Source organism: Ictalurus furcatus, chromosome 9, assembly GCF_023375685.1.
Source record: "Ictalurus furcatus strain D&B chromosome 9, Billie_1.0, whole genome shotgun sequence".
Classification (NCBI taxonomy): domain Eukaryota; kingdom Metazoa; phylum Chordata; class Actinopteri; order Siluriformes; family Ictaluridae; genus Ictalurus; species Ictalurus furcatus.
The window spans coordinates 17,733,188-17,758,318 of record NC_071263.1 but is presented as its reverse complement, the minus strand read 5'-3'; the positions used below and the strand labels follow the sequence as shown (position 1 = coordinate 17,758,318).

The 25,131-nt window shown below is 40.5% G+C and overlaps 4 protein-coding genes across 8 annotated transcripts in view; 1 reads left to right on the top strand and 3 right to left on the bottom strand.

Moving 5' to 3' along the window:
- Positions 1 to 75: 75 nt before the first annotated feature.
- On the bottom strand, positions 76 to 5,644 carry atg14 (autophagy related 14). The gene is made up of 10 exons (XM_053633015.1): positions 5,118 to 5,644; positions 4,376 to 4,438; positions 4,215 to 4,257; positions 4,039 to 4,120; positions 3,703 to 3,940; positions 3,207 to 3,439; positions 2,618 to 2,735; positions 2,321 to 2,411; positions 2,136 to 2,221; positions 76 to 1,115 (listed from the first exon to the last, which is right to left on the bottom strand). The coding sequence occupies exons 1-10, from the start codon at positions 5,402 to 5,404 to the stop codon at positions 815 to 817; spliced, it is 1,542 nt and encodes a 513-aa protein (XP_053488990.1). The 5' UTR covers positions 5,405 to 5,644; the 3' UTR covers positions 76 to 814.
- A 1,644-nt stretch (positions 5,645 to 7,288) lies between these two features.
- tbpl2 (TATA box binding protein like 2) lies at positions 7,289 to 11,981 on the bottom strand. Of its 2 annotated transcripts, XM_053632615.1 has the most exons (7): positions 11,236 to 11,981; positions 10,766 to 11,133; positions 8,973 to 9,060; positions 8,662 to 8,753; positions 8,307 to 8,474; positions 8,130 to 8,224; positions 7,289 to 7,816 (listed from the first exon to the last, which is right to left on the bottom strand). In XM_053632615.1, exons 1-7 carry the CDS (start codon positions 11,281 to 11,283, stop codon positions 7,740 to 7,742), a joined length of 936 nt encoding a protein of 311 aa, XP_053488590.1. In that variant the 5' UTR covers positions 11,284 to 11,981; the 3' UTR covers positions 7,289 to 7,739. The 2 variants fall into 2 exon arrangements, with proteins under 2 accessions (XP_053488590.1, XP_053488591.1); XM_053632616.1 differs by lacking the exon at positions 7,289 to 7,816 and having other exon boundaries at positions 8,112 to 8,241.
- A 1,081-nt stretch (positions 11,982 to 13,062) lies between these two features.
- On the top strand, positions 13,063 to 16,558 carry jmjd7 (jumonji domain containing 7). 3 transcript variants are annotated; one of them, XM_053632612.1, is made up of 8 exons: positions 13,063 to 13,879; positions 14,136 to 14,289; positions 14,398 to 14,651; positions 14,985 to 15,041; positions 15,139 to 15,234; positions 15,530 to 15,606; positions 15,778 to 15,937; positions 16,124 to 16,558. In XM_053632612.1, exons 1-8 carry the CDS (start codon positions 13,831 to 13,833, stop codon positions 16,210 to 16,212), a joined length of 936 nt encoding a protein of 311 aa, XP_053488587.1. In that variant the 5' UTR covers positions 13,063 to 13,830; the 3' UTR covers positions 16,213 to 16,558. The 3 variants fall into 3 exon arrangements, with proteins under 3 accessions (XP_053488587.1, XP_053488588.1, XP_053488589.1); XM_053632613.1 differs by lacking the exon at positions 13,063 to 13,879 and having other exon boundaries at positions 14,150 to 14,289; positions 14,402 to 14,651; XM_053632614.1 differs by lacking the exon at positions 13,063 to 13,879 and having other exon boundaries at positions 14,211 to 14,289; positions 14,454 to 14,651.
- Positions 16,559 to 16,786: 228 nt separating this feature from the next.
- Positions 16,787 to 25,131, bottom strand: part of mapkbp1 (mitogen-activated protein kinase binding protein 1) — a 42,850-nt gene continuing 34,505 nt past the window's right edge. For both annotated transcript variants that reach the window (XM_053632610.1, XM_053632611.1), the window contains 11 exons: positions 24,489 to 24,637; positions 24,346 to 24,389; positions 23,994 to 24,209; positions 23,669 to 23,814; positions 21,754 to 21,893; positions 21,460 to 21,645; positions 21,268 to 21,349; positions 20,883 to 21,148; positions 19,782 to 20,624; positions 18,908 to 18,993; positions 16,787 to 18,791 (listed from right to left, as the gene is read on the bottom strand). In XM_053632610.1, the coding sequence (XP_053488585.1) occupies positions 18,531 to 18,791; positions 18,908 to 18,993; positions 19,782 to 20,624; positions 20,883 to 21,148; positions 21,268 to 21,349; positions 21,460 to 21,645; positions 21,754 to 21,893; positions 23,669 to 23,814; positions 23,994 to 24,209; positions 24,346 to 24,389; positions 24,489 to 24,637 (2,419 nt within the window). In that variant the 3' untranslated portion in view covers positions 16,787 to 18,530. The remainder of the gene's footprint in view (positions 18,792 to 18,907; positions 18,994 to 19,781; positions 20,625 to 20,882; positions 21,149 to 21,267; positions 21,350 to 21,459; positions 21,646 to 21,753; positions 21,894 to 23,668; positions 23,815 to 23,993; positions 24,210 to 24,345; positions 24,390 to 24,488; positions 24,638 to 25,131) is intronic.

Below are 25,131 nucleotides of genomic sequence, written 5' to 3'. Positions count from 1 at the left end.
TCACTCAGGTCATGATGAAGAGCACAGAGTAGAAGTGGAACAAACGTCAATAATCCTTAAAGTTAATGACCAATATAATTAAAAATCTCCACTTGTTTAATCATAAACTGAAACACCTTACACAGTTGCAAGATACAAACAGGGATTTTAAATAACTGGTGAAAAGATACACTTTCATTTTTAAGCAAACCAAAGCCTGAACTCACTATCTAGGATGCCAGTGGTGAGTGACATATTACACTATATACTGTTTTGTACTGTTAAATAGTTAACCCAACTACGCCAGTTGTTCAAAGAGCATTCCACATCAAACAATAAAGCAGAAATAATTCATCATTAATAAAATATTAGAGATGGGTGTAATTGTCAGCTAATCCAGCATGTTTATGCTGCTATTCAATAAATAAAATGTTTCTATCATAAAGTGAAACATAGTGCATCATGCTCTGAATTCAAAAATGACATTCTGCATAAAGGATTATTTTGGTATTCTTCCTCTATATACCAAATTTTAAAGGAAGGAAAAAGGAAACATTACTGACTGGATAATAGTGGGGATCCTACAATGTGCATGAAATACAAAAGTTCAGGCGTTTTCTTTTAAACAAAACAGTTCACCAGATCTCATTCCTACTTTTAAAAGGTTAGAAATAGCATTCTTTCCCTCCCTCTCTTTTAAATCACACACATTTGTTCTTGACATGCAATCAAGTGACAAAGTCCCAATCACTTTTTCTAATAAGATTTGATAAAAGAGGGAGAGACAAATAGTTTGTTTGCATAGCTACAGCAGTCTTAACATCCCAGCTCAGCCTCAGCGCTGGCCAGTGTAGGCACGGAACCAGGAGGTGACCGAGGCAGCAGCAGAGGAGATCATGCCTCCTGCGTTTCCTGCTGGTTGTGAGACCTGCATGGCTGTGCTCTGAGACAGATCCATGGGCTGAGAGGGAATGTCACAGAATCGGGGACTAGGGACAGTTTCCCAGTCTGTACCCAAGTCTGTCTCTTCATCTGTTACAGCATCATCTCCACTCTCCTCTGCAGCACCTGATGCCTCAGGCTCCAAAAATTCCATAGAGTCCTCCAAATCTGCACTTACTTCAAATGGTCCAGTCCTGTGCAAAGAGCAGGAAACAACATGCACACATAGCAGTGCATTTAGCAATTAAAAAATCTTTAAAAACAAAGCTGCACTCATCTGCTGTATTGAAAGACTATGCAACTACTACCTTGTAGCTAAACTTAATGGTACTTGATAAAATGACCACTACAATGTACATTCAGTTTTGTATACTTCCCACTTTAACATAGACACACCCTCGTTCTTACCCCTTCTAAGTTCTGGTCACTCATCAAATCACCCACTCTTTTGCATCACACACACACACTTTAACTGCTGTTAAATTACAATGGTCAAAATTATAATGTGTTTCAAAAGGGTACAAACAAACAGAAGGTAAAAATATATGTCTTTACATATTTACTCAAGTAAAATGTATTACTATTATATTTATTATTATAAAGCCACCACTGCTCGACAAGGTTTACATTAAACTTAGGCCTGTGACGGATCTAATTTAAGACCACAATGCTGATAGAGATGCACATCTATATTTGAGTATTATTTCATCATGACTTCCTGTTTTTTTCCTCATGCATTTAATAACCGTGTGTTGTGTAATCAGTAACAATAGCAGTGTTTTTGGCTTCTGAAAGGTTTTGTTCTGCTCTAATTTAATGAGGTCACAGCAGGACAGTATTCAGTGCTTTGCCTTTTTAAAAATATTTTAAATTATTTTAATACGGGTAAAAATGATTTGGTGGATGGGTAAGGACCAGAAAACAAAACCAAGACCCGTGCCATCATTTGACAATCCCAGTCATACAACATCCGACAGTGTAAAGGGACCGACAATGGACCGCCGCTGACTGGATATTACGTGGGTGGTGGACCATTCTCAGCACAGCAATGAGACACGGTAGAGTGTGTGTGTGCAGAGTTTGTGGGTTTTGATCAAAGTGAATGTAGGTAATTAATTAGGTGCACCCAATAAAACAGCCACTCATTATGTAAGTATTTTAATATGTTACCTAGTAAAAATAAGAAAATTAATTTTTTTATTATTCACGCTTACCTGCCAAGGTTCTTGTTCTCAGGGGAGACCAGAAACATGATATTTCTCAGTGTGTGGTGAGGATGTAGTAGCTCACTGTCTACATGCTGTGAGGACAAATTGATGTAGAAAATGGATATTATATCACGAGTATTTGACTTAGTGAAAGTATGTGTTTTCGGAGAATAAATTTATGAGTGCGTCACCTGGGAGAAGCAGAGATGTAGGATGTTGGTGTTGAGTTTGTTAACAGCACGAGTAAATCTGTAGCGACTCAAATTATCACCACAGAACTCACTGCAAAGACAACACAAAGGCAAGCGATAAAGGCAAGAGGAAATGCAATATGGGATCTATGGGAAATTCATCAGCTACTTTCTCAAAGAAAATGTTCTTAAGGGAGAAAAACATGACTTCTCATAAATAAGACAACATAATCTGTATTTCAACCATTCAAACTTCTGAGATGGTGATAGAGCAGAACTCTGGACATGGTACGTTACCTGTTACATAGCTTTTTGGGAAGATTGACATCCAAAATATGAGAAAGAATGTTAACAAGTTGAGTAGCATAGCAGAGGGCGGCGCTAATGGTGTGCGCTGGAGTGATGTGATCCAGCTCTACATAAAAAGTAATAAAAATAAATAAATGAAAAATTCAGCCACTAACATTACAAATGTACATGAATAAATGTTGAACACTGTATTATATACATTATGGCCTTCATAATCTAGTTCAACTAATTTCAGGCAAAGATGGATCAGCGGTTAAAACTCTGAGCTAGAGATCAAACTCTTGCAGCTGAAATCTAAGGACAACCAGAATACCACTGCTGACCCTTTACACCTCAACTGCTTGCACGGTGTTCTCTCTCAACTGTAAGTTACTTTGGATAAAAGCAACTGCCAATGGAGTAAAATATCTTCTTTGACTTCAAAAGAAATTTTTCCAGTCTAAAACCATACACAGCAATATCAAGACACCTGATAACCTTTGCAAACATAACATGGCTAAGCAATCTAACTTACAACAGAAACTGCCGAGTGTGATCTATCTGAAAGTGTGAAGAGAGCAGTGAGAGGAAACTCTACCTGGGCCAGGATTAGTGCTTTTCTCCTCAACCCAGTTATAGTATGCTGAGCAGTCTCCATTACTGGGCAGCGTAACATGGGGCCCAGTGATGCTGATGCTTGTCTCTCCATTCTGATCATCCCAGATCCAACGTCCAGACATGTATGTTGTTCGTCGGGCCTCAGCTAACTCACTCACAGTGCTGGATGTGAGGGCAAAGTCATACTCTGCTACAGCAGTTTCAGCAGGGTCTCTGGAGAGCAGAAACTCCAGTTAAAAAGTCTCTTAAGCATTCATCTGATACGTTAAAGCTTGCTTATCCCAGTTCACTGAAAATATACTGACCCACTTTAGGCATGACTATTTCGGGTGGAGAAGTATCACATTCCACTTGTGCTAGGCGAACAGCCTAAGGTGGTGCTTTGTATCAGTGAGTTTAACTTTTATAATCTGGCAATATTGAAAAATATAAAACAGAAAAAGCCTTGGGCATCAGATTAAGTTCATTACTCAAACCTGCTGCCCTGCTTCTCCTCCTGTGTGGGGAAGATGTAGGTGGTAAGTTCCAGGATGTGACCGCGCCGCACCTCAGCCAGAGCCTCCAGTCTGCTCTGCAGCTCTTTATTCCTCTTCTCCAACAGCTCACTCAGGCGACGGTTATGACGCTCTATCTTATCCCTCTTCTCTTGGTGGCGACCTGCCCGGCGCTGCAGTCTCTGACCTTCTTCCTGAGAGCGAAGTAAAAGATCTTTGCCTTAAGAAAAAGAGACAGTGGAAAAGGAAGTGATCAGATCAACACAAAATGAAAGCTGGTTGGAAATGACGACTCTGATCATTTTCTAAAACACCCACCACTCTTCACTTCTTCATTCCCACTGCAGATTGCCTCTTTTAGTTGCTCAATCTTCATCTTACATGACATAATCTTCCATTTCTGCCATGAACAAAATAATCACAACTGGCTATCAGCCAGGGTCGAAATAATTCAACATTATCTGTGTTCAAAATCGTCCTCTGAAGACACTTACAAGCTGGTCTGTCTGAACCTTCTTGTCCATGGTTTTGATTACCCTGAATGTATAAAAAGCAGAAATTACAAACCATAACGGATCTAGCATGCATCAGATACCGTAACTACTGCATGTAATGTATAATACATAACAGGCTGGCTCATAACTCGTAAAATTACCCTTGCTGAAGAATCTCCTTTTCCTTCTTCGTTTGCTGAAGCCTTTCCAGCTTCTCTGTATATCTACAGGCACACACGTTTTAATTTGATAAGGTGTTACACTATTCTCCATTAATAAACTGTAACAAGCACAAAACACGTGTTTTTTTTCTCTTTCTTTTGATTTTTTAACCGTAGGAACAAAGTCTGTCTTAATTCAGGTATGATTAAACAAATCACCAATGACCCAGATCTAATATTATAGTTATTATGCATTCAGTTAAAGTAATACACAACGGATAAAACGAAGTAGTTAGGCATGTGCGTACATTTAGGACAGCAATTAGGTTTAAACATTTAGGACAGCAGGATGTTCAATATGAAATAGATAGCTAACTTTATGACTCAGCTAACCTAGTTAGCTAGCTGCTCCTTGGCTAACCTCATGGAGAAGCGAGACACTTAGTTAGCTTAATACAGACTGACAGGACTGTAAAGTTTATTTTTACACTTCAGACACGTATTAACTGTATTATCATAAACATGAGAAACTAACGAATAGTCTAGCTATAAACGTCTTCGTTGTTTAGCGTCATTAGCATGAGCTAGCAAATCACATTGTTTACATAAAGAGCTCGCTACCATTAACGCTCCACAGCGGAGTAATCTACCGGCTGGGGTTCTTGTGAAATAGTCACCAAGACCATTGTGTTGTCTAGTTGTTTAATGTGTGAAGGAACACAACGTTATTACCAGAACATACCGTTCGGGACTTTTACCATCGAAGCACACAAAGTCTCCAGCTCTGATACACCGGGCACAGGTTAGCCTGCGCCTCGCCGTGTTACACAGGGGACATCTCTCCACAGCCACATACAGTCCCTCCGCGTCGTCCACCGACTCCACCATTACAGCCGCCTGGGACACTGTCACGGCCCCTGGACAAGGCTGATACTGTCGGCTGGTTGCTCGGGCCTGTGCTCTCACCCCCTCATTGCCCGACTCACAGGGCCCCACCACCCGCACTTCGCTTTCCGGGGGACACTCCATAGCGCCGGCGCTTTCCCGCTGTAATGCCGTACTCCCGCGATATGACAGGACAATTTACGTCGCGTCCGACAACATTCTCAGCTACAAACGCTGAATCTGTAAATTAACATCTGCCCCTACACCACAACAAAACATCTCACTGAAGAGTTGCTGCTCCACTGTGCCTCGCCTGTAGCCCTACCACGTGACTCACTTTGTTTATATACAAGTCACGTGTGTGCAGGCCATGCGCCACCTAGCCTGCGCGTGAGTTTGTGTCGCCCACTTCTCCAAAACAAACGGGGGTCTGCGGCTCCTCCCCCACAAAAAAACAAACAAGTCCGTAACGGTTCTTGCATTTAACTATTATCTATAAAAAGTACACCAAAATCGGCAGACAGCGTGTGCACGTGTTACTGGGAAGGAAAAAATCTACATGTTCGCGCTCAGATGACAGTGTTGTCAGGGGCGTGCGTTTAAAGAGGAGTTTGTTGTGGTCTCGGAGAGAGGAGGGTCGATCATGTTCCGAAAACCCAAACAGGGGAAAACGGGGAATAGAAATCGCTTTTGTCTTCCCCAAGAAGGATGAAAAATACAATTTTATGCTAGCCGAATGTTTGCATAATCAATGCCGTGCACTGCGCCATCCTACCTGTCTTTATATTAGCACATAAAATAGAGCGAATAAGATCAAATGGGCGTTCCCCTTTAACAGGAGACCCTTGCTCAGTGTGATCAATATACAGCCCCCTCTGAAAGTATTGGAGCAGCGAGGCCAGTTTTCTTTTTGTTATACAATAAAAGACATTTGAGTTTGAGCTCCAAAGACAAATATGAGGCAACAAAGAATTTCAGCTTTCATTTCCTGATATTTACATATTGTAACATGGCAACTTGGGTTGTCTGCTAACAAAGGTGCCATGTTCTAAGTTGTTTAACACATATGGATGTAAAATCAGGAAATTAAAGCTGAAATTCTGATCTATCATCTCATATTCATGTTTTAATCTCGAATCCAAATGTCTTCAATGTATAGCAAAAAAAATAGGATTGGCCTTGCTGTTCCAATACTTTTGGAGGGGACTGTATCTGCCTTTCCAGGCAAAGAAGGAGCATGCAGTTATGCCAGGCAAAGAAGGAGCATGCAGTTATGCCAGGCAAAGAAGGAGCATGCAGTTATGTCAGACATCTCAACCTGGCTACACTATAGAATCAAGTTCTATAATAATACACCGAATGACCAAAAGTTTGTGGACACATGACCATCACACCCATATGTGCTTTTTGAACATCCTATTCCAGATTTAGACCCCCTTTGCTGTTATATGCATCTCCACTTTTCTGGGAAGTCTTTCCACTAGTCTTTGGAGCATGGCTGTGGGGCTTTGCCCATTAAAGCGCATTACTGAGGTCAGGCACTGATGTTGGGCGAGGAGACCTGGGGTGCAGTCGGCATTCCAGTTCACCCCAAAAGTATTCAGTGTGGTTGAGGTTAAGGCTTTGTGCAGGCCACTTTGAAGATCTTCTACTCCAACCTTGGCAAACCATGTCTTCATGGACCTCACTTTGTGCACAGAAGCATTGTCAGGCTGGAACAGGTTTGGGCCCTTTAGTTCCACTGAAGGGATTTTCACTTGTAAGGCTACAGCAAAGAAAAGACTTCCTACACAATTATGTGCTTCCAGCTTTGTGGCAACAGTTTGGGGAAGAACCACAAAAGGGTTCATATAGTGTAGACCTAGCATCAAGTTCTTGGCTGCGTTTGAATAACTGAACTAGACCACTTGATCCCGATTAGTAAATCTGGCACAAATCGTTTTATCTCGGCTTTGTTAAGTGATGTACAAAGAACAGGGCGCAGGCTACAATACTGAAATAGAACTGTTTTATCACGCTACATCGAGAGACACGGCTAGAGGAACATTCTGTCAGGAGAATTGGGCGTTGGTGAGCCTGGAGAACAAGCTGTGAAAAACAATGCAACATGAGAAATGCAAACACGACATGCACATAGGCTCTGATACAGCATGGTGGATTGTGTCATTTTTCTAGTATGAAAATCAGAACCAGTTGTCAGAAAATCAGACTTTTATATTTCAGTTTACTATGTAGCAAAATGTGTTAACAAAACATTTACCTCTCTAACCACTCAAATAGTAAGCACAGTTACAGAAACACATACAAACAACATGCTCAATATTTGCAAACAAAATACAAAATGTCCCATAACAAAAGGTTTGATTCAAGTGAAAGCTTAACGAATCACTTTCAATAAAAGTACATATCTAAACAGAGACAATCACCTCATATACTGACATATCAGAACTCAATAAAAAGTAGAAGTGCAGTTTCTTTTTTACTGTTTCCTGAATCCTTTCAGAATTGGGTAGATATTCTCAAAAGCTTCATATATTTCGGAGCGATCTTTAGCACCTAGATTTACAAAATGGAGAAAAAAAAACAATTATTGTAATACAAAAATCAAAACATAATGTACAGGACATGGCTGGTTTTTGCAATTTCTTAGAAATATTACAAACGTTAACAGACGTTTCCATATACATTTTTAATTCAGTGTTATTGCATTGCAATAATTAATTTTTTTGGGAACTGTGCATTACATAAAAAGTAAGATATGCCTATTGAAATAATTTTGGCACTTGAAACCTGAAGTTTGAACCAGTTTCGAATGATAAATACGACGATTAAAGCTAAAATTGATTATCAACATATGACCACATCATACCTGTAAGAACAACTTTTCCAGACACAAAAATCAGGAGGACAATCCGTGGCTTCACCATACGGTAGATCAAACCAGGAAACAACTCGGGTTCATAGCTTGAGGGATAACAACTCTGAGTTACTATATAGAAGTGAGTTTTTATATTACTTTAAAACAGGACCAGTTATTTGGTCAAACCTGCTGAACTGTTGGTGAGTCAGAACCAGGCCCTCCAACCGTATGGGGAAACACACATCACAACTGCCAACCATGTTCTGGATTTTGAAGTCAAGAAATTTGGCTGGGAATCCAAGCTTCTGTACCACCCGGGCATACTTCCTTGCAGCAAGGCGAGACTGCTCCTCACTGGCAGGAAATAAATAAAATCTTATTCAAATGAGATGTTAAAGTGATAGAATGTGATATTAACATGACTACAAATTACTCTATTCAATGCCAGGCTGCCCTTAAACAACCAACCACACTGTGCCATGACACACACCACCAATTACTACATTTGATATACTTGATTTTTGAGATGCATTTTCCTAACCTCTTTGCACCAGTGCAGACCATTTTTCCTGAGCTGAAGATGAGGGCAGTGGTCCTGGGTTCACGGATCCGCATAATTACAGCAGCAAAACGCTAGGGAAGAGCATTATTGGAAGAGCTTGCAGTACTAAAGGCAGTATTTTCAATGTGTTGATAGTAATTACATTCTGCTATTGTAAATATTCATGCATATTAAATTCATTTATTTTCCCCTCCTTGATCTCAGATTCAGCAGGGAGTTGAAAGCAGAATACAACAGAAAATAAATCTAATGCTATGCAGCCCAGTGTCACACATTCAAATTAGACCTACCTTTGGATTGTACTCAGCATTTCGAGCTTGAAGGGCGATGGCTTTCAGGTCTAGAGGACAAGCCAGGTTTACTGTGGACACTATATTCCTGTACACAACCAAACGCAGGTTAATATGTGTACATGAAAATGCAGTTGGCTCACTCAGAAAGCATCTAATCCAATACAGTAACCCAATAAGCAAATGGTAAAAATAGATCAAATTGCACACAACAACCTACTGTTATCACATGTTCATATCCCACAAAGCTAGAAGGGCATGTCAAACATCTCAGCAATGGAAAAATACAGGGTATAGAAATTCAGAAAGCCAGAGCTAGAAAAATGCTCTCCAGAACCAGTGCCAAGCACACCCTGTATTCTCCTGTTTACCCTAACTGACCACAAGTAAACCTCAGAGCTCCTGTGATCATATCTGTGCTTCTTTACATGCCAAATATACAACATTCTTTCATATTTAAAGCTGCTGAATGTAAGATCTTCAAATTTGACAATCTTTAGTGGAAAAAGCTATTATAAACTAATCATGGAAGAACAATTTGTAACATGGACTGTGCTTCGATGCACAGATTAATCTCATGGCTGCTGGTCACTACACATTCAGAGATAACTCAGACCATATAGTGTGCATTAAGTAGGATGCCTAAATACTAAGGATACCAAAGGTGTACTGATATGCTGTTGAGTATGATAGTATGCGGTTTGGGAGGTGTTCATGATTCTTAGGATCTAAATAACCTGTCATGTTAATGGTATTATAGAAGTGTTAAAAAAATAAAAATAAAAACAATTCATGGGGCACACGGTGGCTTAGTGCTTAGCACATTCACCTCACACCTCCAGGGCTGGGGGTTTGGGGGTTTCCCACCACTCCCCTGTATGTGCAGAGTTAGCATGTTCTCCCCATGCTGCAGGGGTTTCCTCCGGGTACTCCGATTTCCTCTCCCAGTCCAAAGGCATGCATGGTAGACTGATTGGCATGTCTAAAGTGTCTGTAGTGTATGAATGGGTATGTAAATGTTTATGTGATTGTGCCCTGTAATGGATTGGCAGGGCACAATCACAAACATTCACACCCGTCCAGGGTGTACCCTGCCCTGTGCCCAATGCTCCCTGGGATAATCTCCAGGTTCCCCAAGACCCTGTAGGATAAGCGGTATAGAAAATGGCTGGATGGATGGATGGAAAAAACAATTCACTTATTGTGCAGACTTCTAAAGTTTCTGTGTGATGACATTTGATGTATGTGAGCTGGCATATAATGTGTGTGCACAAAACTCTCTCCAATTCTGACCCAACACACCTGACTGTGAATTACTATTACAAGACTTTCAGGGTGAGCCACAGAAGCTCAGGAACATCATAATATAAAGAATTTTTTTCTCCCTTGAGTCAGTAATTGTTTTTTCCCCTATTAACAACACGTCCTATGCACTGTAGCTTTTAATAGCTGCCTCAAAAACTGTACTTTTTACATACTATAAACTGTAAATGCTTAACTATTTCCCCTCCTAATATCTGTAATCTTAACATCAAGATTACTGTCTTAAATGTAATTGTTTTCTCTCGGTCACTGCTCATTGATCCAAGATAAATCCATAGACATAACTACTGACCGTCAGTGAAGTATTTGCAATTGGATTTTTGTCATTTGCTTAATATTATTAAACAAATAATAAACTTTGTAGTTTATTGAAGATAACAATCAATCAAGACGTCAATAATCTGTCTAACTCAGGTGTGTCCATTCTTATCACAAACTCTTAATTGTTTAATAAAAGTAAAATATCTTACTGTAGTTGTGGGATGATTCCTGAACGTTCAGTCACAGGGGCGACAGGGGTCATGGGTGTCATGGGGGTCATAGGGAGGTTGCAGAAGGGGGAGGCTGCAGGCTGACTCTTATTGACATCAGTGTCTGCTTCAGTCGACGTTGCAGTTGTACAGTCCAGATAAACACCACTGTCCTCTGCAGAGTCCACTCCTGCATTCTCTCCCCCTTCACCCTGAGCACTAAGCTCATCAGGCAGAAAGCTCAGGTCCAGATCCTCAGAGACTTCTTTCTGTTGTTTGGAGATAGAGGAGGAGAGGAAAGAGGGATCCTGAAGCTGTGGTGGGCCCTGCAAACCCAAATCCCCGCCAAATATGTACTCAGAGGAACCCTGGTGGAAGTCAGCATACAGTTAAAAGCAATTATGGCATGAAGAAGATGAAAATCATCTCAAGCACCACACTATACTTGTGAGTCCAAGATCTCAACATACGGCAATTGACTGGTCAAAGTAACTCTCAAGTGACGCCTCTTCATCCATGTCTCTTGAGATCCATTGAGGATTTGTGAATTAAACAAAAAATAGAATCAAATCAAACGAATAGTCGCGTTGTGTAGTGCAAAACTATCTAACACAAAGCTGGATTGTTTTCCGTTCCGAATGAACATCAGTTGCTCAGGCTCACTAATTGTGATCAAGTGTGAAATTCCTGTCAGGAAGTGTAGCGTGAAAAAATGTGAAATCACTTCAACATCAGCACTATTTTCTTTATTTAAACAAATAATTTCACCTAGCTACCTAACGGTCACTTTTAATTAAATCTCAGGAGTAAAAAAAAAGAAAAGAAAAGAAAAGCAACGTGATATTCCACACACTGTAGTCTCCATCCAGAGGAGGGAGACCTTATATTTATTAGCAACACAAACATGTGCCTTGTGCGCAAGAGCGGAAGTAGTCAGCTAATATCAACCTTATTTATTTTCCCACACGTATTCCGGAAAGTCCCACATCCCGGAATACGATTGGCCAACACTTCATATCCTGTCCAATAATAACGCTATTTGATCGGCAGACTGACAGTAAGTACGATTGGTTAGCTGATTCATAATGCAGGAGGCGATCCGTTTTTCTAGGGTAGGTGGGATAAACTAAAAGGTCACACTTCTGGGTTTGAAGGTGTGCATTATTCACAAGTAGTTCCAGCTGTAATATTAATGCGCTCATTCTAATACTTTATTGTTTCTATAGTACCAGCTCATACACAGGGACTTGTACAGTTGATGCTGAAAATAATCTAAAAGACTAAAATTAAAGGGATTTAAAAACGTGCTGTTTAAGAAAGTTAAGACTTATAAACGTTGATGTGATGAAGCGTTTTGTTAGGAGACATTTGTTTAACATTTATGGAGGGAGTTTCGGTTGTAAGCGTTCTCAGTGTCTGTTAATAGTTATATATAATCTCGTTGTCGGTGGAATTTCAATGATCCTCCCGCTTTTGCAACGAAGCTGGTGTGATTGCGCATGCGCGAGTTATAATACACCCGATCTCATTAGTGGCTAGTGCGTAGATTATGGGAAGCCAAACAACTCAAAGGCTGGTCCAAACTGAGCAACTCCGGAGAAACGCGCGGCGCGGAGCAATTAATATGTACGAGTCACTGGACTCCCAGTGTGAGCCACTAGACCTGCGCGACCCACTGAGTAACGTAGCGCAAAATAAACTGGAAGAGACTACATAGATAATCATTTGATTACTTACAGCCATTCAAATAGGTTTACAATTACCGGTTCCTGCTCTTAAGATCTCTTAAAATATCTCTTTTAAGATAAACAAACTGAATATGACTACACTTCATTGAGATCTGCTGCTTCGTAGTGATGGGAACTGCGGATTATTTTACTGACTCGGATCTTTGAATCTCGTTCAGCAAAATGAACGAATCTTTTTCCGAGTCATTTCATTCATTTCAGCAGAATATAATTAAAATTTTGCATGTTAAATTCCCCAACTCTAGTACTTAATAAACTATAAAATAAACTATAGGCTAATGCAGAGAAGTTGTAAATTGCATTTATAATTCTATAAACACACAAAAAATGTATATAAAGTATGGAACATTTCGGACACAACGTGGCCAGATGTTTTGTTTATTTTTGCTCTGCAAGCGGAAATAGATTCCCACTCAGTTTATAGCAGGCTAGCTAGCTCACATCGATTTGTACATTTCCATTAAAAGTTCTTCCGGTAAAATTGGCCTCTTGTCTTCCTTTTCATCTTCATCTTACGAGCTTTCATATTGTAAATGATCGTTTGCCATGTCCACTGATGATGTCACTAAATCTGCGGTTCTGAATGCGGAAGTGGAATTATACATGGCGAACACAGACGAGCGGAGTGATGCACACAGTGAAACGCCCTAGTGCGGTTATAGGAAATATAGGCACTCTTGGTACTCTGCTCGACCAATCACATTAGTGGACTGGAACTAGGCTTGAGAGCGCAAAACTGATTAAAGAACATTTTAACAGCAGCTGCTCTTTTGAGTGATTTTTTTTGTTGAATGAACAACTTTAAACAGTATCCAAGTGAGAACAGTCAAATTATTTATTTAAAAATGAATTATTAAATTGTTATTGTAGAAACAATGACAACTTCCTCCTTTTTTTTCATAAATATAAACAAGACTTTGGTATCGGATTGCTACTCTTGGTATTACTTGGCTTTGGATCTAGATCATTGGATGTTTGGAAAGAAAATCAGTGGCATCACAAATCCGTAATGCAAAGCACAAGTATGTCCACTAGGTGGCGGTAATGACACTTACAGATTAAATTGCCATTACAAACCGAAGAGGAAGAAGCCCTTGTCATGGACTGTGATGAGAGGAAGTGATCATTACACATGTATTGTGTATGTAAGAGTAGCTATGCATGAATAAACCCAGTATAATTAGATTATTACACGGCGTTGTTATTTTATTAGCATGTGCATTTTTCTGTAAAGACGTTTTCTTGTTTATAATGAGTTATGTGAAGTGACGAGTGCTTCTGAGTTTTGTTCTGGTCAGCATGATATGAGATAAGGCTATGGAAGAAGTGAGAAATTGTTTGAGAGACTTCCCAAAAGAAGCTCGAGGTGAGTGAGTAAGGTTCAAACTTGAATGAACACCAGCTGAATGTGTATTCAGATTGTGTCCTGTAAGCTTTTGACTCAATCATCTGCTCAGTATTACTTCTCCAAATGGTACTATACTGTATATCTGACAGCAGTGTCATCATGTAAATCATTTTAAATGTGTGAGAATGATTGATTGGTTGTTAAATTATTTTAAATGTAAGAATGAATTTTTACAATAATGGTTCAGATAATGCAGGTGTCTTATACTCCTTAGAGCTTTATCTGAATGAGTCAGTACCATATTTGGATGGGCCGCTCTCCCCTCTACAGTTCTATCGGGACTGGATCAGCTCCAATAAGCCCTGTATTATTCGCAATGCCTTCAATGACTGGCCCGCTTTGTCTAAATGGAACCCCACCTACCTCAGGTGAGATAATCAAATGACACTGATGTATAGTAACACTACTAATCATTATAGTCAGGTCCAATTGCCTGCAGCAGGTAATTTCTGAAAGGCTATTGTGTATATGTTCAGGCAGGTTGTTGGCTCGAAACTCATCAGTGTTGCTGTTACACCAAACGGCTATGCAGACGCTGTTAACGGAGGTCGCTTCGTGATGCCTGAAGAGCGCCAGATGACTTTCTCAGCCCTGCTGGACATTATAGAGGGCATAGAAAAGAGCAGTGGTGTGTACTACGTGCAGAAACAGTGCTCAAATCTGACTGAGGAACTGCCAGAGCTCACAGGAGACGTACAGACTCACATCCCCTGGATGAGCGACGCACTGGGTGAGTCATATAACAGATACTTGGGAGCTGTAGCAGATCAAACACAGAGTCTAAAGCAGTAAGAAATGGCTGACTGTCCTACTGGGTGAATGCTACAATGTGTGTCAGTCACAGTTTGATTGGCAGGCACTCAGCAAAGTCTTTAACCAAATTGTAAGTGTAGATTGTGTTTAACACATTTTGGATACTGGTTATTGCACTTTGCAATCACAATAATTACAACTTCATTTAATTGATTAAACATGGCTAGGATACAACAGGCTGCACTTGAAAAATGTATAACATTTAACCTTAATGTTGTACATGTAATCTTATACACTTTTTTGTTTTTAGGAAAAATGCCTGATGCTGTGAACTTCTGGTTGGGAGAGGAGCATGCAGTCACATCTAGTAGGTTTTATTTATACAGTTTCCTTTAGAAAGTATGGTCTAAAATTCAGAAACATTGAATGGTGTTGAATTAGAAATTTAATCTTTCATCTTGCAGTGCACAAAGACCCCTATGAGAACCTCTACTGTGTCATCTCTGGAGAGAAGACATTTATTCTACTCCCTCCCACTGATCGACCCTTTATACCATATGGCAAGCAAACATTCTCATGAATATTTGTGCTGTCTTTATTGTACTTTAGATTAATGCTTCCTAAGTCTCACCTACTGTTATGGCTGCCCAGATAGTCCTTCACTTAACTGAAGTCACTAACTAAGTAGTTGTACATTTCCCTTGCTTGCTCACATCTGTTTGATTTTTTTCAATCCCATCTGCATGTTACAGTGAAAAACTGATCAGTATACCTAAAGAAAAAAAAGGGACTCACTCCATAGTTTCACTCCATGAAACAAGTAATATGTTGTGTTTACATTGTGACTTTGTATAGAACTGTACCAGCCTGCTACATACAAACAGAAGCAAGATGGCAGCTTTGAAATAGTGGATGAAGAGCATTCAGCCAAAGTATGTAATTCATTTTACACTTCTTAAAACTTATATATAAAACTAAATAAAAAAAATGAGTAAAGTACATTTTAGTAGGTTAAGGAAATACTTTACATTAGCTAGTCAAACTAAAAGGTACTAAACCAAAACGAATGATCTGTTTGAGGAAATATTGTGGTCTCACTTTAGGTGCCTTGGATTCCTCTGGATCCTCTAAATCCAGACCTGGAACGCTTTCCCTCCTACAGCCAGGCCCGGCCGCTGTGCTGTACAGTGAGAACAGGAGAGATGCTTTACCTCCCCTCGCTCTGGTTCCACCATGTCCGCCAGTCTCATGGATGCATAGCAGGTACTGTGGAAGGGATTTTCCTGTGTCTGTCTTAGACTCTACTTGGTTCACAAATGTAGTTTCATATGAGAATAATGACAGCATTCATTAATAATCACAATTGAATGACAATGGACAGTGGAAAATATGTTGTTCCTTGAAATAACAGAAGATAATGTGTAAAATGTCCTTTGTGTGTCTTTTCAGTGAATTTCTGGTATGATATGGATTATGATATCAAGTACAATTACTTTCAACTGGTGGAATCTCTAGCCAGCGTTGTGGGTTCACTCTGAAGCTCTGACCTCGTGAACAAATCATCTTCAAAGTGTGAACACAGTGGGCACAAAGCAGGAATACATACTGAATAGGACAAGAGTGCATTACAAGGCACCCCACACAAACCTTAATTACATAGGGGTCATTTAAGGTCACCAATCACGCTAATGTTTTTTTTGGAGATAGGAGGAAACTGGAGAACCCAGAAGAAACCCACACAGACATGAGCAGAATATGCAGGTCTCCATACACACAGTATCCTGAGCCGAGAATTGAATCCCAGACCCTGAGCTGAGATGGAAATGATAACGGCTGTACACGAACACACCAACTTCAGCTCCTAATCAACTGCACAAAGTGTTACCCATCAAATGTTACAAAAATGACTTGGAATTCATTGTTGTTAAACAGTCTGAGAAGGAATAGCTGATCCATGCAGAACAAATAACCAGAGTTTGTGTGTAATAAATACAGGTTTATTCACTAGCACCTGACTTTGCTTTTCAGATGACACGTAGTTATAAAAACAAGTAATTTAGGAGTAGTGCAGCACAAACACTAAACAAGTTTCAAATGAGAAACAGTCTGAAAACCTTTTCATTCGTGTTTAATGCTAGCTTCTGTGAGGAAAAGAGAACAGTGCTGAATAGCAAAGCATTGGATGTGTTTTTCAAGAAAGTCAGATATACAACCATGCACTCAAGTTCAGGATCCAGTGAGCGCTGAAGTCCACTTCTCATCATGCATGCAGTTTTGTCATGCTAGCAATAAAGTTACTCTCCTACCACTGTCTTTATATATAACCTCTACACTTTAAATTCACTCAGTTCAGCTAAATGATTAATATAGTCACATGATTAACAAATTACTTTATAAAGTATAAGAACTGTGCATTAATTTCTTATCATTTGTCTCATGCACGTCGAAATGTTCATGGCAAGTGTTAATAGTTTAAAAATCCTGACATTAGGGGATATGGTTGAGGCTGGTGGATCATATAAATGATTTGTTTTGTGCATCCAGTAACAAACTGATTTACACAACTTTGTTAGCTGTACCGAACACAAGCACCATATTCTGTAACAGTATGCAAAAAATCTGAACAGTATACAGCAGACAGACAACTAGCACAAATACAGTATTCTTGTGGTATCAATAGTATTATTTTAGAAAACAAAGTGCTTTACTGTACATCAGTGTTAGCGTTACGAAAAGGGACAGAAACCTGAATACGAAATACTCAAATGACACATTTATGAAAAGCACTATCATCTAGGTTTAATCCAAACTTAAGGAACTGGGGACAAATAAAATGTAAATCCCCTCAGCTGTTCATTTTTTATTTTGTTAAGCTGATAGTAATTCTATATGCAACATTCCCTTTGCAAGTCTGTCCTATTCTAGTCTCATCTACTGGAATATTTCACACTGGGAAAGACAGCATCCTATCAGCACTGATAGCTAATTTTTTGAATTTTTGAAAAGATCAGAGATTTGCTGGTTACAAAATAAGGCACCCAATCTCTTGAGACATTGACGGTATCAATATTACAAAATGTATAAAATTGTCAAAGTTCATGCATGAGATTTGGATGCTGTCATTCTGGACCCTCCCTGCTGGAACAGTACTGACATTAAGGGTATCCTGTATGAAAACACATTGACTGTACAACACACTATCTGGAGATCTTTAACCCCTGTTATTGAACAATGCCGATAGAATAAATAGTCACACATCTGAAACAAGATATACTTGATAAAAAAGCACTCCATGGTGGAAGATATAAATGAGCAAACATCTGGATTATCTTGGAAAGAGAGAAGGTTAAGTTCTGAAAAAAAGTTCACATTATCTTGAGGACTGGCAGAATCAGTTTAACTCCATCTCTGTGATGGTCCATTTCTCATTTATACACTGTTACAAGCCATCTCAGATCTCACCTCCTTGAGAAGTTCATTTACTCAGTCATTGCTCCTATACACAAATATCCAGATATAGCAAACCAATAAAGTGTAAAAGGGTACCTTATTTGGCAATGAGGTGAAGTGTAGAGTATATGGTTGCTGAAACAACACACTAAAAAAGGGAGGTAGGCCGATGAGCTTAGTCTATAGTGCAATATGGCCATGCCTGTCAGACTGAGCCTTTCCATCTGTGCTGGTAGTGTTTAAGCAAAAGGAAGGGAAGTCCACATGCCAATCAATTGTGGATTTTTAAAAAATCTGCTTATTAAAAAAAAAAAAAAAAAAAAACAGTTAAAACAATCTGCTGATTGAGTCATGGCTTGGGATCCGGCCTCAGCCTGAATGATCTATTTAATGAAAGAGATGCATGTCAGACTTTGCCGTCCATTCTCTTCTCCACAGCTCTGAGGAGAAGCTGTGAATACTGCTCTAGCAGTGCTAATGTTCGTTCCTCACCCACACCACCAGCCCCACTGCCCAGCACACACACTGAGCTGCTGCTGCTGGAGCTCGAGTGGCCTTCTATATAATGTGGCAACGAGTTCAACTCAGCCTGCACTGACTCAAATGCCTCAGAAAGCACTTGAGTCATCTCCTGATGTTCCTGCCTCTGGTCTGTGGAACTGCTCAGCTGTAAACACACAGAGTAAATGCACACTCAGAATGTTTAGCTAGATGTGTCTTCTCATTGCACGAGTTTACAGGCAATGAACAGAAGGACCTAAAATTTCTGCACTGATAACTTACCATCCTGTAGAAGTGGCAGGCCTTTTTAAAACTGCTTTGAAGTTCACTAGCTGCAAGTTTACATGACGCCATACTGAGAGATGCATCTGATGTAGAGAGGGGGGGAAAAAAGAACATTCTGTCACACTCCTTGTCCAATGGCTGCTTCAGTGCTTCAGTCAGCGTCGGTTCAGGAAGCAGTGTATAATTAAGAACAATTCAACCTTTCTACTGGTTTAAGAACCAAACGAATCCATAATCAGATGTGTGAGTTTCCTAACACACGGGGATTAAAGTAATTTTATAACTTGTACGTCTTGGTTTAACAACATATTGTACCATCTAAAGTCAAACATATCGTGATTGACGACGAATACGCAACATGACAAATACATTTTTTTTGTGGCTTTTAACTGTTGATTTTGAGTACAGAGATTCTTAAAGAAAATATAGCATCAGCTCTAGCATTATCATTATACTGAACAATTTTTCAACAAATATTCAAACCCCCTGCACTGTTCTTGTCTTATTTTAATGGTGGTTATCAGGTTGTTGGTAAAGATATGGCACCACCCCAAGTCTGTGACATGACTAGTTCCTGCTTCCAGACCAGCAGCACTTTAGTGAGAAGTCATGGACAGAGCAAAGGAAAGAATGTTTAGGAGGAGACTGCATGGTTAATGGAAAAGTATCAAGAGTATGAAGATGAAGAATGCCTCACCCTTCAGTTGGTAATGGTTAATGGAGGGACAGGGTGAAGAGGAGAACATGGCAGAAGTGATGGAAGAGACGGAAGGAGAGAGATACCAGAGCCTGCTGGAAAAGAAGTGCTTGGGCAGACCCAGGCACAGAGGCACAGATGAGAGAACAAGAGAGGAGCGAAATCCCAGCAAACCTGAATCCTGGGCTCGACTGGCTGACTGCAGACAAAATGTGCTGCCCTGGTTCTGGTTTGATTGCCTGGTCTGCGTCTCCTCCAGCTCTGTATCTTTTCCTCGGATCTTCACTGGTTCTTCAGACTGATCAGTATTGAGCTCCTGTTGCTCTGGTGGCCTGGTCTCAGTAGGGACTGAGCATGTAATTGGCTGCATGTTGCTGGAATCAGACTGCTCTGGTCCTGGCAGGGGGGGTACACTTACTGGAGTCATGTTACCTACATCTTCTTTGTGGCCAATCTTGGTAATCTTGCTGTTAGGAGAGAAGGAGGCCATGGAGGGCTTATCAGGGAGAGGTTTCGTGATGTCCAGGTGTAGCTGTGGACGGGCGCTGCTGGGTAATTTGGCCTGGATGCCTTTAGAAGAAGAGTTAGGAGTGGAGGCACCGCTTATGGTGGGTATAACGGCACCACGAGGGGGACAGCCAATAAATGAAGAGGGCAGTGGGACTACTGGAGATGAGGCTTTGCTGCGAGAAGAACTGCGAAGGCTGGAAGTGTCTGATACTGAGCCTCGGTGGGTGTCTGAGCCTACAGGTACTTCATTGAGCTCACTCACGTTCAGGCTGTCCCCCATGGACACGGAGCGTGACATCTTGGCTATGGAACTGGTGGTGGGGCTCATGTACGAGCGTGGCTTGGACTTGGTGGGTGTAGGGCAGTCCCTGGGCTGGGTAGATGTTGGGCTGGAGAGAGGCACACCGGGAAGCGTGTGGCACAGTGTGGATGGTGGCGCGCACTCGTAATGCTGGGGCTGAGGGGGAACCTCCTTAGAAGGATGTGTAGATGTCTGGCTCATATCAGCTGAACAAGACAGTGAGGAAGGTTGAACAACAAACACAGAAAATAGACATGGGAAGAAAAAAAGAAAAAAAGTCATTCATAGCAAGAGCAGAAACTATTAAATTATTCACTCTAGTGAAAAAGAATAGAAATGTATTAATTTCATCGGTCAGCCATTTTCATCAATTGAATCTCCATTTGAACTGATACAGTACGACTCATAAGACCATACTGGTGTTTTATGTAACGGCTCTGTTGATCAGAGGCTGGATGTCTCACCCTCTGAAGAGATGTTTTGAACGGACTGAGCTTTCCTCATGCCAGTTGAGGCAGCCAGAGAATCAGCAGAAATTTCTACAGGGATGCGTTTCTTCTCAGGGGTTAAATGCAGAACTGAAGGCCTCTCTGGGCTCTGGAGTTCTCGCAGGGTGCTCTTTTTTTTGTCCTCCATAAGAGGGCGCACCTCAGAAACCAGGGGATGCACCAATTCACTGGAAACCTTACTCTCAGTAGTTTTGCTTGAAGGGGAAACAAATGCCTGCCTGCTGAGAAATGAGAAAATATATTTTTTGATAAATGTATCTAAAAAATGAATATTTTACTTGGTTTAACCCATTATTTAGTGTGCTGCCGAGTAAAGTTTGCTCTTGCTTGAATGTCTTACCAGCCACTGGTACCAGTGAGGAACTTCGATGAGATGCTGACACTGTCAGTGATTATTGGCTGAAGAAGAGAATTTGGACTTCCTGTTTTACCACAAAAGAAGAGAGAGCATGAAAATCAATTGTAAGCTCATTACTGTATAAATGGGGGAAAAAACCCCTCTTCTACCACAAATTTTCACACACACAAAGACCTGAGGTGCTGAAGTCTGACAAGTTTGCAAAGTTTTTTTTGAGGAAGGCTTCTTGGTCTGGAATCTTAGGCACAGAGCTACAGATCTCAGTCTTCCTCAGGCTCTCCTCCTCTTCCTCTTCCAAGTCTTCCATGTCCAGCTCAGATGAGTTTCCATCCATGCTGAGTGGCTCAGTGGGTTCTGAGTCTAACACACCAAAATCAAAGTAAAATGTTAGCATCTACGTGGTTTTATAGGTGTTACTGTCATGTGTGTGTGTGTGTGTGTGTGTGTTTAGGTTTGAGTGTGTTTCACCTTCTCCGGGCTGATCCGAGCTGGAGAGACGGCTGTTGGAATAATCCATTGAACATGCGCTGTCAGGGCTCTGTTTCTCAGGACAGGAGTTTCCTTTAGCCAACCTCAGTCCATGAGCTAACTCCTTGACCTGGTACTCACTAAAGAGCAGAGAAGACAGAGTTTTTAGGCTGATGGTATCTTAGTCCATGACCAAGTGAACCAGTATGTATTTATTGATAAAGAAGTGCTTTAAAGTCTCTAAGTTGCTCTGGATAAGGGCATCTGCCAAATTCCATAAATGTAAATGTAAACCAGAAAGACTGCTAAAACAATCATTATATAAAAATATACCTTATATATCTTATATATACATTATATAAAATTATATAAAAATATACCCCTTTCATATCTAGTGTCTGGTGTTCCCTTTGTTATTGAGGTGTGTGGTGTCATCATGCCAAGATCTAAAGAGTTCTGTACAGCCTTCAGAAAAATGGCTGAGGATGCCTATGAGTCTGGCAAGGGATTTAAAAAGATCTCCAAATTATATGAAATACATCATTCCACTGTAAAGAAAATCATCTACAAATGGCGCAGATTTCAAACGACTGCCAATTTGTCCAGGACTGGCCGTCCCAGCAAATTTAGCCCAAGAGCTGATCGTCTGATTCAAACAGAAGTCTCCAAGAACCCCAAAATTTAATCACAGGATCTGCTAGTAGGTCTTGCAACTGTTGGTGTAAAAGTGCATGCTTCTACAATCAGAAAGTGTTTGCTGTTACTGTGGCCAAACAACTCTATCTTTGATTCGTCTGTCCAGACCACATTATTCCAGAAGGTCTGGTCTTTGCCTATATGCTCATTGGCAAACTGTAGTCTTGCAAAAGCTTTTTCCTCGCACACCTCCCATGCAGGTCAAATTTGTGCAGACATCAAGTTTGGCGGAGACCAAAGACAACTTTTCAGGAGAAGCACCTCATACCAACTGTGAAGCACGATGGTGGAAATGGTTTGGGGTTGCTTCACTGCCTCAGGGACTGGATAAATTGCATTCATTGATTCAACTATGAATTCTGCATCATATCAAAGAGTGCCTTAAGATAAATGTGAGGCCATCTGTCCGACTGTTGAAGCTGAATTGAAAGTGGACCTTTCAACAGGATAATGATCCTAAGCACACTAGCAAATGCACCAAGGAATGGCTCAAAAAGAAGAAATGGAATGGCCTAGTCAAAGCCCCTATTTGAATCCCATTGAAATATTGTGAGTAGATTTGAAATGGGCAGTACATGCAAGGAAAACCTTCAAACATCTTGTAACTGAAAGAATATTGCATGGCAGAGTGGTTAAAAATTCCATCAAGCCTGGTGGACAATTATGCAAAACACCTACAAAAAGTTATTTCTGCTAAAGGGGGCAATACTAGCTTCTGAGGCCAAGGGTGTACTTACTTTTTCCACAGAGGAATCTCACATCTACTGATATTTCTGTTGAATAAATGATTGAAAAAAGCTAATTCTCCTTGTGGTTTTGTTCAAGTATATCAACTTCATTAATAGGCACGGTTTCAAAGATGATCAAATGTTTACTTGTCCATATGTCAAAAAAGCCAATTTCCATGGGGTATACTTATTTTTTCACGTCTATATTTATGTTAGCAACTGAGGTAAACTTTCAATAAAACAAATGCTTTAAATCATAAAAGAAAAGAAACCAATTCTCAAGCTTTCCATTTTACCGGTCATGTAAACAGCAAGAAATTTCAAGTAGTTAATGAAGCAAATATGAGCATAGAGAAAATACCAGAACATTATTAAGTGTAATACCAGTAGGCATCACTATACTTTCACCTCAATGGCCAAAAATACTTAATGGTCAACTCTGCCTCTACATGTAAGTGCTGTGTGCGATTGAGGAGGACATGTGGACTGACCTGCCTGCCAGGCTCACTCTGTCCTGACAGCATTGAGGGTAAAGCACCACAGCCTCTGTGTCTGGCGTTTGAGGCGACAGTGAGATGTACTGAGGACGTGCGTGTCCTCTTGGGACAGGCGAAACCGGCACTTCTGGCTCCTCCACCTGCATCAGAAACCAGTGAGAATGTTTTCCTAGTGTGAGGCACTGCATCTTTAAACTTTATAATCCTGGTATAACAAATGTCTTTCACCATTGCACCTAGGAGTACTTCGAAGTAACTGAAGTGGTTTCATACAAAACTGGAATCAACCTGACACAGTGTTGTGTACATGTCTAATTACCCATCCAGCTATGGTCTGTAAGCTGATCGTACTGCCAAGATCCAGATCTGGATGCAGCGCAGGCTCTCGGTTCACAACAGGGGACTTAGCAAAGGACTCCAGCTGCCTCAGGTCCAGCATGGACTTCACCGTCAAATCCGTGCTGCCTATTCGCCTGCACCAGCGTCGCCTTTGCCTTGGGGCCGAGTTCTCGCATGCTGGACTGCTGTCAGACATCTGAGAGGGGAAAATAAGAATATTGGGAATATTGAGAGCCAAATATAATGTATATATACACATACATGTAGTATATGGTATAAGGAAGCAAATACAGGATTATATAATTATTATACAATGTAATAATTATTCTTACATTCCTCATCTCTCGGACTGAGTCATGCTTCTCCTCTGACGATCCTTACAAACATGAAAGGCAAGATGTTCTGTACAGTTCTGAAAGCATTATAGGTAAAGACAAAGAATTCCACAAACTACTAACAAGGGCAAATAAGTTACCAGCCTCATCTCCTGTGCTGCTACCAGAAGATAGGTGACGAAAATTGTATTCATCCTCCTCTTCTATACCCTCCTCTTCCTCAGGCTCTTTATCACTGTCTGAGGACATGGTGCCTATAGCTGAAGCACTGTGCACCTCTCTCCTAGTGCTGAGCAAAAACAGCACAAACAGGGATGTAGATTTATTAATGTATAATATGTGAACATATAACGACTGCAGTCTGGATTTGGTTAGTAACGACCAACAACTGTTGGTTTGGCTCTGTTGGATTATAGTTAATATACAGGCTGTGTGTTGAGAATTGTAAGTCCATAAGGGCAACAGTCCACATTTACACAGGAGTCCTACATTTCTTTTTAATAACTGGGATGTCGATTGTTTTGTTTGTCCACCTGTATCTGGGTTTGATGACCAAAGAAGTCTCAATTTCAGTAGGGAACTGAATGTGGAATTCAAGTGGGGAATCCTGGAGAACTTTAAATATTGACTATTTGGTGTGGTGCACTTAAATATTTGATCTTATTCTGATAAAGCTGATATTAAAGCTGAGAAGTGCATGAGTTTAGAGGATGCACCACAACATGCAAATTTAACAGGAAGTATCAGGAACAGAAAGATCAAGTAATTTTCTCAATATGTTCA

Excerpts from the sequence above, each read along its gene's own strand:
- atg14 (XM_053633015.1), bottom strand. The coding sequence starts at position 5,404 with ATGGAGTGTCCCCCGGAAAGCGAAGTGCGGGTGGTGGGGCCCTGTGAG. Across the intron at positions 4,439-5,117 it reads GATGGTAAAAGTCCCGAACG|ATATACAGAGAAGCTGGAAA; the intron begins GTATGTTCTGGT and ends GTGTGCCTGTAG. Across the intron at positions 4,258-4,375 it reads AAGGAGATTCTTCAGCAAGG|GGTAATCAAAACCATGGACA; the intron begins GTAATTTTACGA and ends TTATACATTCAG.
- tbpl2 (XM_053632615.1), bottom strand. The coding sequence starts at position 11,283 with ATGGATGAAGAGGCGTCACTTGAGAGTTACTTTGACCAGTCAATTGCC. Across the intron at positions 11,134-11,235 it reads ACTTTGACCAGTCAATTGCC|GGTTCCTCTGAGTACATATT; the intron begins GTATGTTGAGAT and ends GACTTCCACCAG. Across the intron at positions 8,475-8,661 it reads GTCTGCACTGGTGCAAAGAG|TGAGGAGCAGTCTCGCCTTG; the intron begins GTTAGGAAAATG and ends ATTTCCTGCCAG.
- jmjd7 (XM_053632612.1), top strand. The coding sequence starts at position 13,831 with ATGGAAGAAGTGAGAAATTGTTTGAGAGACTTCCCAAAAGAAGCTCGA. Across the intron at positions 14,652-14,984 it reads CTGGATGAGCGACGCACTGG|GAAAAATGCCTGATGCTGTG; the intron begins GTGAGTCATATA and ends TTTTGTTTTTAG. Across the intron at positions 15,235-15,529 it reads TCGACCCTTTATACCATATG|AACTGTACCAGCCTGCTACA; the intron begins GCAAGCAAACAT and ends GACTTTGTATAG.